The sequence below is a fragment of the Acanthochromis polyacanthus genome, chromosome 12, assembly GCF_021347895.1.
Source record: "Acanthochromis polyacanthus isolate Apoly-LR-REF ecotype Palm Island chromosome 12, KAUST_Apoly_ChrSc, whole genome shotgun sequence".
Classification (NCBI taxonomy): Eukaryota; Metazoa; Chordata; class Actinopteri; family Pomacentridae; genus Acanthochromis; species Acanthochromis polyacanthus.
In genome coordinates this window covers 5,151,450-5,171,737 of record NC_067124.1, presented here as the reverse complement: position 1 = coordinate 5,171,737, position 20,288 = coordinate 5,151,450, and the positions used below count along the sequence as shown (strand labels likewise).

At 37.8% G+C, this 20,288-nt stretch overlaps 2 protein-coding genes across 3 annotated transcripts in view; both read right to left on the bottom strand.

Moving 5' to 3' along the window:
• Positions 1-12,824, bottom strand: part of enpp2 (ectonucleotide pyrophosphatase/phosphodiesterase 2) — a 38,144-nt gene extending 25,320 nt beyond the window's left edge. Inside the window, exons 1-4 of the mRNA XM_022222153.2 lie at positions 12,699-12,824; positions 11,944-12,049; positions 4,591-4,746; positions 866-991 (exon numbers count right to left, since the gene is read on the bottom strand). The gene's annotated coding sequence lies outside the window, so the exon portion shown is untranslated. The remainder of the gene's footprint in view (positions 1-865; positions 992-4,590; positions 4,747-11,943; positions 12,050-12,698) is intronic.
• Positions 12,825-15,579: 2,755 nt separating this feature from the next.
• Positions 15,580-20,288, bottom strand: part of taf2 (TAF2 RNA polymerase II, TATA box binding protein (TBP)-associated factor) — a 41,503-nt gene continuing 36,794 nt past the window's right edge. For both annotated transcript variants that reach the window (XM_051956412.1, XM_051956413.1), the window contains 2 exons: positions 20,100-20,202; positions 15,580-17,245 (listed from right to left, as the gene is read on the bottom strand). In XM_051956412.1, coding sequence (XP_051812372.1) covers positions 16,947-17,245; positions 20,100-20,202 — 402 coding nt within the window. In that variant the 3' untranslated portion in view covers positions 15,580-16,946. The remainder of the gene's footprint in view (positions 17,246-20,099; positions 20,203-20,288) is intronic.

The window sequence follows — 20,288 nt, the reverse complement described above, 5'->3', positions numbered from 1 at the left end:
TTACTTACTTTAAGTACCAATTTAACTCAGTATTTTTACAATGTGTTGTTGATACTTTTACTTGAGTAAGGGATCAGGATCCATTTGCATCAGCTGTTTGTGTTCACTAACAGAAGTTTTCAGCATAATTCAAATTTAAACAGGTTGCACCACAAAACTAAAAGCTTTGTGTGTGCTAATGTGGATATTTTGCAAAGCGAATGCCTTCCTCTATGCTTGCACCTCTCTATGTATCTGTGTATATGTGATGTGTACCTGTGTTGGGATGTGAAATGAAACAATAACAGCAAATACAAATAACAGTTTCTTTACATTTCATTAGCACTGGCATTTACACGTTTACAACTTAAACTGCTATCGCTGCAACAATTTACCGGCCCAGAAAACCATCTGACAGTTTAAAAGTTTAAAATCCACAGAATCAAATGACAGAAAGCGATTTTTTACATTCTTACGTGTATGGCAACATTAACATTTATGACCAAATACTAGTTCTTAGTAAATAGTTACACAGGTGTAACTGTTGTCCAGTTAACAAAACCAACTGACAAAGCTAACGAGTACACGGTGTTACATAAGCCATTCAGAGAAAACTAAATGCATTTATTTTTTGATTGACAAGTTGATTTTTTTAACATCGGTATTTCAAGAGGCTTTATCATCCACAGCATCAATACAATGTATTCATTTAGTAGAAACTTGCTTCTGCTTCTGTTACCTTTGTAATATGTAGACGAATATATACAGGACCTTATCTCATTGACTATCTGAATATCTTTGTGTAATGATGTACTTATTAAAGGTTATCTCAGGTCCCATAACATTCAAGATTTTTACAACATATACAGTATTTTACAATGCAAACCTTTGCACAGTTTCTTGTAGTTGGTACAACAGTCTCCTCGGGTCAGACAGTCATCAGAGCAGTGACAGGCGTGCTGTTCATTTCAAGTTTCCCCACACCGATCCTTACTGCACTCATAACCTCCTTCTGCATAGGAAGAGCACAGGAGAGACAACAGTTCAAAGGATTTAACATTTTCACGAGATAAAAAGTGGAATAAAAATCCTACAAACCCTCCAAAACCATGACACATGCACAGCTAATCTGATAGATTAATCTTGAAACCACAGGCACTGAGAAATGAAGGCTGGTAATTACTGTAACAGTGGTTTGGCTGCAGAGTGAGCAGGCAACAGCGTGGAACCAACAACGATGATGTAGTCTGTGTTTTGAACATTTCTCAAAATGGAACAAAGATCAAAGTAGGATTTGACCCTGTCAGGGTAAAGATCCTGGTACAACCACAAAAATAAGTATATCATCCTTTTGAGGCACAGAAAGCATTACAGTGTCAAGACAGTGGTGAATCCAAGACCACAGCCTTAAAGGAGTGAACATAAAATCCGACCACCAACAGTGGAAGTAACAGGGAAAATGTTGACACATGAACCAAAAAATATACAATATGTGAAGATAGAGAAATTACAAGAAGCACATAGAGCTTGCTCAAAAATTAAGAATTGTTCACAACTCATGAGTATGGAAATAAGTAACTGTAGCCTGCAGATGTAGAGCAGATGTATAGAGTTGCATAAAATGGAAATATTCAAAAAAGCAATCATAGGTTTTGAGAAAATTACCAGAAATCAAGCTGAATACTGAGCATATAGAAGAACTTAAACGTGCCCGTGTAGAGTGTCCTTGTAAAGAAACAAAAATGAAGCTAACCTCAGTGTTTCTCTCCAAGTTACTGTCAATGTCCCTGAGGTCTAACAAATCTGACAAATGCATTACCTTGTTCACAAAACTTGTAAAACTGCTTTTAAAGGTTCTTTAAATCCTGCATTGTTTACATTCATGTTTACAGGCCTAAATTTTTCTTCTTCTCTGAATTTACTGTTCTACTTCACAAAAGCAGTAACTACAGAAACTACAAAACACTTGAAAGCTCTTAGTTTAGTTGTGTAACAGATATTTGCATTATAAAATTTTCCTTATATACTATTTAAAGATGCACTATGTAGGATTTGCAGGCATCTATTGGCAGAAATGGAATAAAATTTCATATTTATTCTACTGTATATAAAGTGCTTAAAAATTTTATTAGACCACCACCCGGTGTAAGGTGTTTGCAACCCTAAATTAACAGTATTGCTGATTCCCAAAATATACATACAATATAATTATTGCTATCAATTAATTTTCTAAATTACTGTTCTACAAAAAGGCAGAAAAAAATGTTAAAGGCCGTTATTATTTTTTAATTAAGATACCAAATTTCAGTTATTTATTTAACAGAAAAAAATAATTTTAGTGGTTATATGTTATTCTTGATTAATTTCTGACTTCTCAGAGAATTCCAGTGTGCTGGCTCAAATTTGGGTATAAAAATGTGAATTCAGTTTGAGATTCCTCACTTCTGTTTAAAATGGTGAAATTTAGGGAACGCAGTGAGAAAAACAGAATCTGAATTAAAACATTTCATGATGCTGGATGGTCTTTGAGACAAATAGGGAAAGACATAAAGTGTCCTCAGTGTGGCCAAGTCTGCCTTGGACTCGAATGCAGACACCGGTACAAAACATGCTCACAAAATGCACCAAGGAAGAGGCTGAAAACCAAAGTTAAATGAAGCACATATCAGACACCTCAGGATTTAAAGTACTGGAGACAGAAGGAAGACCACTGCTGATCTTCAGACAGAGATTAATGCTTGTAGATCAGAACATTTTGAACGTCCATAAGCAGACGACTGAAGGCCTAAAGGGAAGAATAGCTGCTAAGAAGCCATTATTGAGACATGCAAACATCCAAAAACACCCAAAGTTTGCCACAGAACACAAACACTGGACTGTAGATGACTTGAAGAAGTTCTTCAAGTCTTCAGTCAGCATCGTCATGTTCATGTCTGCAGAAAAGCTGAAGAAGGTTTTGATGCTAGATTCATTGCACCCACAGTGAAACATGGTTGAGATTCCATTATGGTAAGGGGTTCCATTTGTAGAAACAGTATGGGCAAATTAGTTCAAATGGATGGTATCATGAACAAGAAGGTCGACCACAACATGTTGGTGCATCATGGAATCCCTTCTGGATTAAACCTGATTGGTTGTGGGTTCATATATCAAGAAGACAATGACCCCAGTCATACTTCAAAGCTGTGCAGAGACGACTGGACCAAGAAAAAGAATCTGGAGTACTGGAACTGATGACTGGACAAGTCAAAGTCCAGACTTGAATCCTACTGAACAGATCTGAGATTTATTGAATTAAAAAATAGAATGGCACAAAAGTTTCACCCAAACCAAGTCTCTGGGAACAGCTCGAAACTATCTGGAACTCAATAACAAAAGAGACTGTTGAAAAGTCCTCAAAAAACAATGGCAGCAAGAATGCAGCTGTTATCAGGACCAAAGGAGGTCAAACAAAATATTAAGATGTTTGGTTAATATATGTGAACAAAGACTATTTAGCTGTTCTCATTTGTTATTTGCCTAATAAACAATAATACAACAAGTTTTTGACAGATTTCTAAAATATTTTCCTTGTTTCTGTGACAGGTGGTGTAATAAATTTATTAGGCATTGTACATATATGCATACAGAAAGAGCAGGTCCTCTTCCTCTTTGTTACTATAGACCACCATGTTTCTATGGACAAACTAAACACTGGCTCTTGAGAGTGCCTTATGTTTTTAGCAATTGTAATGGCCACCTTAGACTTCCCTGTCCAGCTGTTGAACTGGTTGCAATTTGCAACCTCTCCACTAGATGCCACTAAATTTTACACACTGGACCTTTAAAGCGTCTTAATTACAGTCTGCAAAAAGCAAAAACTGTTATTTAAATACAATATTTTTGTTTTAGCTTGCGGGACATAAAGGAAATATAATGAAATAAAATCAAGCTTACGCTGAGTTAGCCTAGTTAGCTTTAAACAGCACTAGATTATCTGCTGTTACTTATGTTCTCCATTATCATGAGATTCAGTTGTTGTGAGACAAACAAAGCAGGCACCCACTTACAAGGCTTGAGTGCTCCATAGCACTATTACAGGAGCTTACAAATGGGGTGTTCCTGCATCCTGCTACAACTTTAGACAATTGTGCTGCCGTTCAAGTCCATGTTCTATGTAACAACTTTGTGCCAAACAATTTCTGCAAATGTGACATAGTACTGTAAAACCAAGCACAAGCTGTTCATTTCTCTTACACTCCCAAACAGAGAAAGGAGAGGCACAGAAACACATGAAAGATGCAACAAACGTTGGAGAAAATTCTGGACCACCTGATAAATATTATACATCGGATCACCAAGGATTTCCTCAAGCTCAGTGACAAAAAAAAATCTGAGACATCAAGAGCATGAGCCCCTTTTCCTCTGACATACAACACACTGCCAAGAATCTGGGAGTCATTTTAGTTTCAAATAACGACAAAATGTGCAGTCTGTTCTTTTCTGCCTTGGGAACATCTCAACGTTGAAATCAGTCAGTTTCATTATTTACATGAACAGAATACGTATTAAGAGCAAGACTATGTTAAGGGCACATAAAGCAAAGGACAAGCAGAGAGGGTGAGGGAATACCTGTCCTGAGGCAAAGCTGGTCAAAGTCAGAGCAGCAGCCATTGTAGGTTTTGCACAGGTTGTCACAGCGACAGTTTGGTGGCTCCAACTCAACCAGCTCAAAACATCTGTTTCTGCAGGAGCCGGAGGTCAGAACGTACTGCGACGCAGAGCGAGCTGGAAAAGATAAGAAACATTGACTGTTGTTGCTTATTTTACAATTTTTTTATGTCGTTTTCTCCTAAATGCAGGATGAAGTCTGCAATGAACAGACTTGAATGCCAAACACTGCTAGAGTGATGCACACGTTGTACAATAACCAGTTATAATAACCACAAGCATTTAGCTGGGATTAGTGACTACTGTCCTGAGTGAATATATTGGTAGAAGGATGCTGAGTTTCCCACTGCCAGGCAGGAGGCCTAGAGGAAAACCAAAGAGGAGGTTTATGGATGTGGTTAAAGAGGACATGAAGGTAGTTGGTGTGAGAGAAGAAGATGCAGAAGACAGGGTTAGATGGAGGCAATTGATTTGCTGTGGCGACCCCTGAAGGGAAAAGCCGAAAGGAAAAGAAGAAGAAGAAGTGACTACTGTCCTGATTCATTTCTTTCAAGCAGACATGGTGGTAATACAAGTCTGAAATATCGATGTATTAATACCACTCTGATAAGACCCAAGGTATGCAATAGTATCAGAAATTTTAAAGTTAAAGAAGGCTACCTGGACACATATGAATGTGATTAGATAATAAAAGTACTGATAGTTATTTTGATATGTACACTACTAGTCAAAAGTTTGGACACACCTTCTCATTCAATGCTTTTTGTTTATTTGTATTATTTTCTACACTGCAGATTAATATTGAAGATTAACACTTTTTTTGTTTACATCGTAATTCCATATGTATTCTTTTATAGTGTTGACATCTTCTGTAGTAATCTACAATGACCAGAATGATTTAATTAAAGAAAACACTGAATGAAAAGGTGTGACTGGTAGTGTACATCCCTGTATTCCTTTCTTACGTTGTTTACCTGAAGCAGATTTGCAATTGGCTAAAACATTGTTCATGAAAATACAATCCCAGAATGTGATAGAGCTCCGAGTGGGGCCCACAAATGTCACAGCTAACTAACTCAATATTATTTATGTGTGAGTTTTAAAGCATTAATAGTGAACTGGGAGAACTTTTTAGCATTTTGTAGCTAGGTGCTAAAACAAAATCCAAGCATCATTGAATTTACTAAATATTGTCCGAATACTTAATGAAAAACTGCAGTGTTCACATACCTTTGGAAATAACCTATAAACTGTGACGAGAAGTCTGTACACACGTGGACAAAATTGTTGGTACCCCTCAGTTAAAGAAGGAAAAACCCACAATTCTCACTGAAATCACTTGAAACTCACAAAAGTAACAATAAATAAAAATTTATTGAAAATTAAATAATCAAAATCAGCCATCACTTTTGAATTGTTGATTAACATAATTATTTAAAAAAAACAAACTAATGAAATAGGGCTGGACAAAAATGATGGTACCCATAACTTAATATTTTGTTGCACAACCTTTTGAGGCAATCACTGCAATTAAACCATTTCTGTATTTGTCAATGAGCGTTCTGCAGCTGTCAACAGGTATTTTGGCCCACTCCTCATGAGCAAACAGCTCCAGTTGTCTCAGGTTTGATGGGTGTCTTCTCCAAATGGCATGTTTCAGCTCCTTCCACATATGTTCAATGGGATTCAGATCTGGGCTCATAGAAGGCCACTTTAGAATAGTCCAACGCTTTTCTCTCAGCCATTCTTGGGTGTTTTTGGCTGTGTGTTTTGGACCGTTGTCCTGTTGGAAGAACCATGACCTGCGACTGAGACCAAGCTTTCTGACACTAGGCAGCACATTTCTCTCCAGAATGCCTTGATAGTCTTCAGATTTCATCGTACCTTGCACACTTTCAAGACACCCTGTGCCAGATGCAGCAAAGCAGCCCCAAAACATTACTGAGCCTCCTCCATGTTTCACCGTAGGGACAGTGTTCTTTTCTTCGTATGCTTGGTTTTTGAGTCTATGAACATAGAGTTGATGTGCCTTACCAAAAAGCTCCAGTTTGGTCTCATCTGTCCAAAGGACATTCTCCCAGAAGCTTTGTGGCTTGTCAACATGCATTTTTGCAAATTCCAGTCTGGCTTTTTTTATGAGTTTTTTTCAGCAGTGGTGTCCTCCTTGGTCGTCTCCCATGAAGTCCACTTTGGCTCAAACAACGACGAATGGTGCGATCTGACACTGATGTACCTTGGCCTTGGAGTTCACCTTTAATTTCTTTGGAGGTTGCTCTGGGCTCTTTGGATACAATTCCAACGATCCGTCTCTTCAATTTGTCATCAATTTTCCTCTTGCGGCCACGTCCAGGGAGGTTGGCTACTGTCCCGTGGGTCTTGAACTTCTGAATAATATGAGCCACTGTTGTCACAGGAACTTCAAGCTGTTTAGAGATGGTCTTATAGCCTTTACCTTTAAGATGTTTGTCTATAATTTTTTTTCGGATGTCCTGGGACAATTCTCTCCTTCGCTTTCTGTTGTCCATGTTCAGTGTGGTACACACCTTTTCACCAAACAGCAGGGTGACTACTTGTCTCCCTTTAAATAGGCAGACTGACTGATTATGAGTTTGGAAACACCTGTGATGTCAATTAAATGACACACCTGAGTTAATCATGTCACTCTGGTCAAATAGTTTTCAATCTTTTATAGAGGTACCATCATTTTTGTCCAGGCCTGTTTCATTAGTTTGTTTTTTTAAATAATTATGTTAATCAACAATTCAAAAGTAATGGCTGTTTTTGATTATTTAATTTTCAATAAATTTTTATTTATTGTTACTTTTGTGAGTTTCAAGTGATTTCAGTGAGAATTGTGGGTTTTTCCTTCTTTAACTGAGGGGTACCAACAATTTTGTCCACGTGTGTATGTGCTACGTGCCAAACTCAACAGTTACTTAACTTTAACTTTTCACTTGGGACCAAAACTGTGCTAATGTTGTCTCACTATGGGGACACTTAGATTCCCTTGGACACAATAATACATTTATCCACCTAATATTCCAAAGAGCAAGGCCCATTTTGGCTCCGAACCTACAGTATGAGAACTCCCACTGGCCTAACTGAAGACATCCTGGAGATCTGAGGGTGAGACAGAGTGAACTTGCGGCTACTTTTCTAACAACATGCTCTTTGTGTGCTCGCTCATGAAAAAACAACCCTCCTCACAGAGAGAACCTGAGGATGCCAGGAGTTTTTCATCGTGCACTTATATGTTCCTGTGTGGATGTATATGCACATTTTTGCAAGTACATGTGACTGTGCATATACGTTGTGTAAAAGAAGTGAGGTGTTGCACTTTAAATTATTTATGCTGCCCAGCCAGTTGGCACAGCAAGAGTACAGTGTGTATCGAGTAACAGCAGTGCTTCAATACCCTCTTTCCTAAAGTCCATCTTCTGCTCAAACCATGAAATGTATCTTTTAAAGACAACAGCAGGATAAACACACTGTAATGGCAACACATGGTAGGTGAATAGAATTAAAAATAGGCAAAGGCAAAGTAAAATTTAAAAATACACAATATAAAAACACTCTATTAATTGTGAATTTCATCTAAAGTCTCGAGAGTTGTTTTTATTTGTGAATCTTTCTCAAGTCAAATATGGACGTTCGCAGTCAATGAGCATTTTCCTCAGCATACGTTTTGACTTATTGTAGAAAAAAAAAACAGCTGTTACTTAAAACATTAACATTGGCTTTGCTGTGTACAAGTACTTCCTGCACTTATCCGGTTCTTCTTATATACACTATGTAGACAGTTCATTGTTTACTCTATAGTGAGAAATAAACAGAGATTCATGGCAAATCAATATTTATATGCAGTTAGGCCATTTTCGTAAAAAGAGTGAGCAATTACTTTGTACATTTAACAACTATTTTATTATTTTAAACAAAAATTGTTTAGGATTTATTGAGTTTGTCTGTTGTAAATGGCAGTATAGTGACCTTTTTAGCTCTGGACTGCTGGTTAGACATGTTTAGCAAACATTATCCAGTATATTTACTGACAAAAAGGTCAATTGATTACGCGAGATAACATTGTTTAGTTGTAGCCTCGCTCCACTATTAACTTTGCATTGTGTGCCTGGAAGGACACTGTTGCACTATATTGTAAATATGTTTACACACTCTGTACGAATTATTTAGGAAAAAACAAAGGAGAAAACACTACAGTGGTCTACACCTCAAAAAGGAGTTATTTTGGAAAAACATAAAAATGGTGAAGGCCTTTTCCCTCACCGGAATGGGAGTGCTGCTGAGCAGTCAATCTTCTATGGTTTGTGGTTCTGTTAGCAGAAACAGCCCCATAAGTCAACCAGCAGGTTATCACAGCATTTGATTGTTAAGCAGTCACTGGCAGTCATGTGAAGCAGTATTAGTTGTTTCAGCAAATACCTCAAAAACAGCATATGCTGACTTTAAAGAAACAGAAAAATATGGAGGAGGTCAGGGTGATGGATGGGTCAACCAAACATACAACTAGAACTGGTGACTGTTTTTATTTTCCATTTCAAATGTCTTTTTTAACCATGGCCATTACATAACCTCAACTGTTTGTCATTGTAATTATGATGACAAAAGTTGTATTAACAAAGTCCTTATTTTAACCCAAACCATGATCTCTCTGTAAATCTAACCAAGTTCCTGTACTAGATTTCACAAGGCACTACATGGCTGAAATGTCCAGGTTCATAATGAGCACAAATGCCTTTTTAATTGCATCTACTGCACAAAAAAATTCAAAAAAAGGCTGCAGCCATCATCTGCTGCTGTGACAGTCTGCACAGTTACTGTACAGTGCAGAAAAACTCTATGCCGACAGGGATTAAGATTTGGGGGGAGAAATGAGCTCCAATGCTCTCTTAATATTGACTCAAGGTAGTGCAGCACAAACACTCTCTCTCCTGAAAAAAACACTTGGGCTGTCCAATCACGACCTCACAGGGTCACAGTGAACCGTTGTAACTCCCCCCATCAGCACCACCACATGGTCTGCTCGCTCATTTCATATGCACTGGCAGACACTTCCTCACCCAGCAAATAAACGGAGCCAGAGAAATTCCACCAAAGCTGCAGTTGCTGGTTCTCATCTAAATGCATGTTGTTCATGTTCAGAGCAGTGATGGTGGAGATTGCATTCTGCTTGACATCTAGGTGACTGATTGCATTTGAAGCTCACATTGAGTTCAACACTACTTGAAAAACAACCTCAAAAGCTGTTTCTTGCTTGCATCTACAACCTGGAGAGCAGCTCCAGGCATGTCCTACCTGCACTAGGCCAAGATACATTAATGTGTGTCCAAAATACACTTTCACATTGCCCGTGCTGAGCCACTTTGGCAACTAAATTAAAGTGCATGTCATTTTTTCTTGTGTTGGCATTGCTGAACACGTGTGTAAAACACTGTTCTGAAAAGATTTCAGCTAAGCTTCTGCTATGCTATGAAAGACCAGGTATGAATTATTCTATATCCACTGTACAAACAAACAACTACACAATATGTGTAGATTGTTACTGGATTATTCTTGTGCACAAAATGTTAGAAAAACATCGATCTATCACCAGCGGAAAATCCCTAAGAAAATTCATTCAAATAGCAGCAGCTGAAACAACAGAGTGCCTGGCATATTTGCTTGGCAAAAGACTTAACCCATAAGAACCCACGGTGACACCAGTGTCACAAGCACTTTGAGCGCCACAGTCTCTTCCTGTAAAGTTTCATGTCTGACCTTAACTCATTAAGTCCTTTAAGGAAAAATGGGTCTGGGTTCTTATGGGTTAAAAGGATTGATTTTCAAAATGATTGTTGGCTTATTTTGCATTGTTTGACATTTGACTGATTTATTGTGACAGCCCTGGTGTGATGCAGTGATTATTGATCAACCGCCATATATAAAGCTAGAATACAATGATAGGGTCATTAGAGACATTCTGTTCTCTACAACACACCATGAAACAGCTACAGTTCATACACTCTAATATTGTGAAACAATCCCAAAACAAGTTCTCTCTCAAGTTATGCTAAAAGATATAATCTAAAAGGACAGAAAAAAAAGCTCAACCTGACAGAGGGGCAGTAAAACCTTTAAGCATAAAAACTACTCACAGCAACGAGTCACTGAAAAAAACTATGATTTGTAGATTGTTTTTTAATGTTAAACTGAGTAAATGTAAAAAAAATATATATTGGCAGTGGTAGTTAGCATGCAGGAAGTATCAAGCATACTTCTAGGGAAAAGAGAAGAAGGAGAATGGAAATAAATGAATAAAATAAACAGATAATGAAAGCAAAATATTAAAGAAAGCAGAGGAGAAACAAAATTGGGAAATAATATTTTCATGGATCAAGCTGTAGTAGGAAATGGAGATGAAGCACTGTCCACAGATGTTGTGCTAAGGATATACTCTCTAATTAAACGAGCTCTCAGATCATTTTTCAATCAAACAATAATATTCCAGTCCACAATCAATAGAACTGAATCCCTTCTTCCAATTCTCAGTCCAGTTTCTAATTCATTAAAATACTGTCTCTTGACTCGCCTTTCACAATACATTTAGCAACATTGTACATATAAATTAGTTGCATGAATGTACGAGTGTGAGTTTAACTGCACGGTATACTTTAATGCTAAAGTCAGCTTCCCACTTTACGAACAAAAAGGGTCCTACTAAACCAGAAAATGACACTTCTGCACAAAAGGGCAACAAATGGAGAGTCAACATTATGCCTACAGTTTGATTCAAGCTGTCCTATATTTCTATGGAGATCAATGAATTTAATATTTAATGTGTGCACATTTAATGCTACAAACATATTGTTCAATTAAGCCACAAACCTTGGCTCTGGAATGTTTACATGAGACGTTTTAGAGATTAGAGAAAAGAAACATTTTAATTAAAAAGAAGATCTTTTCTCTCGTCATGCTTTTAGTGAACAGGAACACCCTTCTGGAGCCAATTAAATATTACAACTTGTTCCAGTCTGTTCCAGTCACATTCATAGACATATGCATATCTCATGGCGTAAGACGATGGCTAAAATTAAGGAAATACTGTTGTTGTTGAATTTGCATGAGGCTAAGGGAAACTTTTCTCCAACTTTAGGTCATGAGGACATCTAAGGTCCCGGTTCTTCGGTTACAGAGTAGCCAGCTTGACACTGAGAGAACTCTGGTGTCCTTTCCAAGGACCTCAGCTGTGCAAATGCTTGCCATCTCAAGGTCAAGCAGTTCAAAGATGTTCCCTATACTTCCTAGGAATAATGTACTCACACTCTGTCCTGGCTGAAGTCCCATCCTCTCCAGAGCGTCTGGGCCGGTCATAGACAAATCCCAAACACGTATGAGAGCCACACAGAAGTGACAGGAAGCACACAAACTGAGAAAACAACATCACACCTGACATTAGAAAAGGCATTCATTCAGTATAAATGTGGCATGTGCTCATAAAAGGTCATGGTGTTTATTCATAAGAGAACAAAGGCAATAGGTAGAGGAAGGACAGCTTTACTCCAAGACTCTTTTCATGACTTTCATGCACTGTGTTTGTTCTAACGCTGTGATTTTTGTGTTATTTTGGTCAATTCTGAGCTTGGTGTGATTACTACACAATGCCTCAAAATGCAATAATTTGGAGCTTTACTGTACTACAGAAAAAGTAAAAGAAAAAAGCTTCTGACACATTAAAATCCTGCCACCGAGCCGTGCACTGACTGGCAGAGTTGAACGGAGCTCATGAGGCTGCAGTACAGCAGCGGTGCTGAGGTCAAAGTGAATGAGGACCACCCGCATCCGCATAACAATCGCCTTTTATAGTTTGAAAGAGGAATCAGCAATTGTTCTGCAAATGCTTAACAGCAGGAAAGGGAGAAAGCGGTGAAAATTCTGAAAACAGCAAGACGACGTCCTTTCACGAAATACCAAAATGCACTGCCAAATGCGTAATTGCGCACGGATTTACGCACCGCAATATGTATTCTCTGCAGGGTCATACAGTTAAAATCTGTAGACATGGACTCTTACCGTACCAGTTTCTGTAGCAACATGTTCCTCTGTATGCCTGAGTGTAGTCTTGTGCTGTAGGTTGGAGAGTGACTGATGCTGACTCCGAAAACGAAGGACCACCGGAGAGGAGGGACGATGGGGGAGGTGACTGAAGGGAACGGACCGGATTGTTATTGGTGTCGGTTTGGAGGAGGACTTTCATCTGAGCTCGTATTTAGGTAATATGTGTAAAGGGAACCGCAGCATGCAGTCAGCAGTAGGAGTATACAAGCTCTAAAGATAAGACATAGTTATTATGTAGAACACTGGGACAGACAGTTTCACAGCAATCCGCTGTATTAACATTGATAAGAAGACTGGATTGATTCGTGGACAGTATGGTGTAAATAAATAACGTAAATATAATAGTACCGGCGTAGATAATAAAGCACTGTAACAGCCTATATATATGCATTAGTCTAGTACTTTGCAAGCGGTGGTTGAAAGTCAAAATGCTGTATAACACAAGCAAAAATACAACTATGTTAAAAGTGGTAAAAACAAAGGCGTGCTGTGCAGAAGAACAACGCTGGAGAAAGGATATTTGTCTTTTATGCAATCTGCAACTGGCAGATGCTTTTTTTTTGACACAGAAGAGAACTCACAACAAGGGAGACAAAGCAGGAAGACATTAAACAAGCTACCCTTCACACTCACGGTCCTGACAACATAACACTTAACTAAACCAACTAGACTGACTAAGTAACAAAAATGAAATCGCTACAGTATTTTTTTTTTTACTAAATATAAATAAGTCCATATTTTGGTGGGAGTTGATAAAAATAAGTGTAATTTCACAAATAACCAAAGCATAAAATAACGTAAAGCAGCATAAAATTGGTTGTTTGTCTCGTTTGTTGATTTTCTTTCCTTTGTTGGAGATTTTACTCATTTAGTAGCCCAAAATAGGCAAGTCACTCTCCTTACCTTATTCTTGCAACAGTTGTCCTTTTAGGAGAGGCCCTTTGTAAGTTGAAAAGCAACTTTTTCTTTTTTTGTCTCATCACTGTTGTGAAATTTAGCCTCATTTTAGTTCGTTTTTGGTCTTCGTTATTAGCATAAATGGGATTACCAGCTAGTTAACCACTGATTCTCACGGGCAATGCTTAGAAAAACAAAACACTTACCAAGACTGTCCTTCAACAGAATAATAATTATAAATATAATTAACATTTTTAGTTTTCTTTTTTCGAATCTTTTTCCAGATAATACTCGCTTCACAAACCGTCTCCTACCCAGGTCATGTATTAGTGCGCATGTGCAGTGGGTCGATCAAAGTTAAAAGAAGCCTTCCATCACTGCATGTTGAACTAGACCAGCCCGCAGTATGGCAGAACCATGCCCAGACCTACTGAGCAGGGGACCTTAGACCGATCTTCAGTGCAAAGTTTGATTATCCTGTCTTCAGCACTTGCAGAGATATCTGAACGGACATACACACATGCATACTTACCCAGCCAGCTATGAAGGTAGATTTGTTTCTTTATTCTTCAATCGAAAAAAAAGTTGCTCCAATCGCAAAACATGTTTTCAATCAGAAAAAACTTCTTTTCAATCAAAGAAAAAACTTGTTCAAACGCAAAAAAAAAATTGAGATCCAAAAAAAATTGCATATAAACACGTTATATTAATCCGTTGTACTTCAGTTGCGCTTCAGTGTCCCGCCCGCGGTTCACTTTGAGATCTGCATAAGCAATTTGCTAAATGTCTGAAACTGCAAACATGAATATACAAACACTATACGCCGATGGAAAGCTCAGATTCTCATGAATCCGCCGGTATAAACCATATAACGTGTTTAACAGTGTTTATATAGCCTATAATATGAAGTGTGCTGAGGGCATTGTACTCACAGTAAATTCAGTATCGTGGATACTACAATGCAGCTGCAGCTGGTGGTGGAATAAGTAGTGGCCTGCGCCTGCAACCACAGATGCAGTGTCAGCTGCACAAACATACGACTACAGAAAAGACTGACTTCCCCGCACACAAGTAGCTTCTTCTGGAGAGAGATTCGTCATTGGTGTGGACACCTGTCACTCAAACATGCCCGACCAATGGAGAAGCATCCGCCCACTGTGGGATGTTTGTGTCAAAATGATTCAATCGCAAAAACAGGCTTCAAAACTTTTTTCACTTCGATCGGAAAAAAAGGTGTTTGAATGCCAAAACAAAGTCGAAACACTCCGAACACTTTTTTTTTTGCTTTGATTGAAAATATTTTTTTTGATTGAAGTTATATCTTTTGTGATTGAGTAATAAAGAAACAAACGTCCTACTCATTTTATGGCTCAAATCCAAAAATATGACTTCAATCAGAAAATATATTTTCAGTCAAATAAAAACTGAATTCAATAATGAAAAAATTTCAATCAAAGAAAAAACGTGTTCGAATGCATTTGTTTTTTAGTCTCAAATATTTTTTTCTATTGGGTAAACGTTTTTTCTTTGATTGAATTTTTATTATTATTATTGAAGTGACCTTTTTTTTATTGAAAACATTTTTTGAGATTGGGGCTGCTTTTGTTTTCATTGAGTAATAAAGAAACAAATGTCCTACCCATAATATGGCTCAAATCCAAAAATATGACTTCAATCAAAAAATGAATTTTCAACAAAAAAAAAAAAATTCTATCAAAGAAAAAACGTGTTTATATGCAATTTTTTTGGATCTCAAATTTTTTTTTTTTTTGCGTTTGAACAAGTTTTTTCTTTGATTGAAAATGTTTTTTTTGATTGAAGTGAAGTTTTTTCTGATTGAAAACATGTTTTGCGATTGGAGCAACTTTTTTTTCGATTGAAGAATAAAGAAACAAATCTACCTTCATAGCCAGCCAAATACCGAAGCGAATGCAGTAACCCCGCTGACGTTATATCAGGCGTGTTTAATTATGCACAAGTATTTAAAAAAAAGAACATATTTACTTCTTTCAGAAACAACAAGAATTGCAACACAGAAAATATTATACCCAGGTTCCTAAGTTACATTGCATCAATATGAATTCTTCTTTCAATGAATATCTTCTACATTTCTGTCATGACTGGAGCATCTACTACAGTACAGTGATATCACCTCAGTTTTCAGTAGATGATGGTGTTCAATATAAGAAACAGGCTGGTAGAAATCCTATTTTTACCACTTAGTAAGCAGTTTGAAATCTCATTCATCTCCTACTATGCAGGAGAGAAGGGTTCCCTAAATAATTCACATGCACTTAGGAGGAATAAATGCAAACATTTACTAATTAAGAATCTTCATATAAATGTCAACACTTTGTCTTTTATTGTCTTTAGACAAGACAAGATGGCTCATTACATGAGGAAACCATTCTTGACCCTTGGATTCACAGTTTGTAGCTGGGGGTATTGAATTCTACATCTTCTTTTCATTGTTTAAAACCACCTAATCAAACCTAAGAAACATTGCCAGAGAAACCCAGCCACAAATGCCATTGTGGAGCTGGATTTGGTCTAGTTAAAACATTTGCAGATACAAAAGCATCTTTGATCAATGACAACAGTTGGAAAGCAAATATACTGGAGAAAAAAAACAAAACAAAATACTAGTATTACTTGAGTTTCAATCGACAATACAGTCAATTTCCCCTGTTTAACTTTGATTTGTGAGCAAACTGGGAAATGTGATTTGCAGGATGTTAAAGACACCAAAGGCTTAGTCCATACAGAATCCACAGCATGATCCATCATGTTTCCCCTCAGAAGCCGCTCTCTGAATGTTGGGATTGAGCTGTGGGGATGAGGCACACCAAAGTGGTGTCTCTGTTCAGGGGAAAAGTGTATGAGTTTGGTTAAGACTGTACTTGACTGTGGAGAGAGGTGAATGTGGTTGCATGCCTCACACGGCCTGGAAGCAGCGTTAAAAGTCCACAAACATGCGAGTGTGTGTGGTTTGATGACACAGATGCCTCTGGAGAATTTACCCTAATGACACAGGAGCCTCAGTTCAGTCCATTTTTCCCCTTTTAAGCAAACATGCACTTCTGTTTCTGGGGGAAAAAAATCACTGTTTATGTGAAGATTATGACTGAAGTGCAGTTTTGTCCAAATCCATCTTACTGCTTGTTAACCTACTTACTAATCAATACTGAGCTCAATTAAACATTGACACAAACTCTGAACAGGGATGCAAGCCTTCTACTGTAAGACAAATATATGCAGATGGCCCTGTTGGAGCCAACGGCAGCAGGAAACCGAACCACCCTCCAGAATGTTCAGTCAGACAGAGAGGGTGAGCGCAGGGATCTGCCGCTGGCCGGGCTGTTGCTGTAGGCGTGAGAGTTGTCCCTGTCTCTGTCCTTCTCCTTGTCTTTGCTTTCATGTTTGTGCTTGTGCTTGTGTTTATGCTTGTGCTTTTTCTTCTTTTTCTTGTGTTCGTGATGGTGGTGGTGGTGGTGGTGTCCATGGTCACCTCCGTGCTTTGAGGATGAGGAGGTGGTCTCCTTAGCGAAGGATGGCACCGGTGTGGCTGGCATGGAGAGCAGGGACTGTTCAACCGACGGTGGCTCTTTACCTGAAAAGAGAAATACGGCGAGTTTAAAAGGGGGTATTGATGTGTAATCCATGGGCATTTATCGTTAAGAAATAACATCAAATATTCTAACAAAAATGTGGTAAATACATTAAAAAAAATTTAAAAAATAGTTTTTGATTAACCAGTTAAAGGGCAGGTTAACCCTTTAAGCTTCAGTCAATTCCAGCCGTTTTCAGTACAAAAAAATCGCTAATATTCTATTTTTAAATAAAAAAAATTACGAAAAATACAGGGAATATTGGACGGGCATCGCGAGGTGCATTTCCTTGAAAACGACCGATTCGTGGATTTTATACCGACTTCAGGACATGTTTTGGATAAAATAGTTTACTGGCTTGTGTCATCTGGATGTAAAAGGTTGGATTATGGCCGTTTTTTGTGGAATCTTTTTTTTGTGTGTAATAATGAACCCGGAAATGTGAGTCGCGCTGTGTACGTTGAAGCCGTGTATAGAGAACGGATGGATGGATATTCGTTTTTGTCGGACAAATGTGTTTTTCTCACCCGCTGTGGTAATCGCATCTGAAAGTGGTTTATACCGGCGGATTCATGAGAATCTAAGCTTTCCATCGGCGTATAGTGTTTGTATAATCAGGTTTGCAGCCGTCGGACATTCTTGAAATTCCTATGCAAATTAGTAGGTGTACCGCCGGCGGTACACTGAAGCTTAAGGGGTTAAACAGTCTTTAGGTTCACTAGGACTATCTAGTTGACATTTAACAACTGTAATGGGTGTTATTCTAGACCTGATCCAATCTGGTCTGAATAGAGGAAAAAAGTGAACGAATCAAATCCAAGTTGGGTAATTATTAACGTAAGTGTTTAAAACCTGGAACCAGCTAAGTAAATATATTTTAGATTGGTCTGCAGCATTAAACCAGCAAGCTAACTATTGTCACAAAAAGAAGCACTGATATAACCAAATATTATAATTCTAATTATATTATAATCCGTCAAAGTTAGCAACAAGGGATGGGAACGAGGGAATTTAACTGACTACACACTTATTAACCGCTAAGGCGGAAGAGGAAAGACATGCAGGTCTAAAAATGAACTGCAGTTTAGCTGTAGTACCTGTTTAGACCACCAAGTGGAGTCTCTCACTGTTTAACACTAACAATGTGAGCGGTGAGAGGTGTTCAGCTAGTAAAGTGGCACCATGACTCCTGTGACATTTAATGCCTACTTGCTAGAGCGCTTGTCTCATCTTTGGAATAGTAGCGGATTGTCTACGTGATATAAGCCGCAGGAGCAGCTTCAAAGCAGCTTCACAGAATGATCACCGCTGAGATCCTTTTGTGGGAGTGAATAAACTATTATTGATTGATAACGCTGCCAAATATAAGTTAGGAAAATGGTTCAAAATTTAACACAGAACTAAAACCTTAATCAAATTATGATTTGAGATAATTATGTTTCATGTGCACCAGATTTTGATCATATTCTAAATATGGTGTTTGCATGGGGAACAGAGAAATCAGGCTATTTATATCCTTTTATACATGAAAAATTGTAGTATTCCAGTCGCTGATCAGTGTGTGCTGCGTGTGATTACGACACAAACTATCAATATAACCTGATATTCCTGTAATTGTTATCCTTACCCTCAGTTAATTGAAAATAAGGCTACCGTGGCTTCTAGCATGCTTAGCACTATTAAATGCCAACATGTTTGGCATGATGTGTAGAGGCCAAAAATACAAAAATGAGTCCCATCATCATTTGCATTCTTCAATCGTTTCCCAGTAAAATATTCTGTTAAAGAAGCTGTTAAACTAATAGAAGTGTTCAATGCAGTTTTCTGCTGGAGTGAAGGGAGTGAAGCCAGCGTCTGGTCTACTGCTGTCTGGACTGAAAAAATACAGTGAAACTGCCTTTTTTGCTTTTATAAATGAATGATTTACATATCTAAAAGTAGGTTTCAAATGGCAATTTCTATAATGTTTAAAGCCCCTTTGCAACAGTAAGCAGAGCAACAACAAAAAAATCTATCCAAGTCAGTGTTGCAACTTAAGTTTCCTTTACATTTCCCACTAATGGATTAATTGGAAACCAACTTCGGTGTTATGTCTGTACATAAATAAATCATATCTAAAAGTAGCCAGTATGCAATAAAAAATACAGTGGAAGAGTAGTTAGTGAACAAGGAATATAACAGAACAGCAAAATAAAAACAAAAACAACATAACTTTCTATGAGCAAGTTCTTGTCATTCTCATTTATTTTCATGCTAAGAAAGACCACGAAAACCCTGTATATGTAAATGTACCCAATCCAAGCATAGGATGTATGTTTGTAATGCAGATTTGTTCACTTAATCCTGTCCATGTCCTTTACTACAAATGCTACAGTGTATCCTGTTATATAAAAGATGATTTTTCCAAAACACAGATGAAGTGTATAAGTACAAATACAGCACAACTGTCTGTGGTTCAGAATTACAAAAGATGAACTCATCATCTATGTCAGCTACTTTTTAAAATGATTGTATTTTCCAATTGGCATAAACATAGCTGATACTGAAAACCACAGCGAGGGAAGCATGGCGTCGTCCACACTGTGCTCTTATTAGTGACAGTAATATGTTGTTGTTGTTCTAGTTGTTCCTTACATAATGCAAGCTCTAAAAAACAACATCTGCTGATAGATCTTTGAGTTTTGTTGGCAGTTCTGAATGCTGTGGTTTCATTCAATCAGAACATTCATGCTGCCAAACCTTTTTTAAAAATGTGTTATCAGATGACAGATATTTTATTTCTTTTTCTGAATGATGTAAGACATGCCATGTCAGCTGAAGTTATGGTCACACAAACGTGCATGTGTGAGTGTTTACCTGGTGTAGAAGGTCTTTCTAACAGATTGAGATGTTGGTGAATGAAGGCCTGACTGTCATGAACAGTCTCCATATCAATGTCTTCATCTTCCATAGTGTTGAACTGCAGCAAAGCAGAGAGAACTACACTGTAACATCCTACGAATAACATTGATTTGTTGTATTTTCAGTCAACACAGATTGATCTGA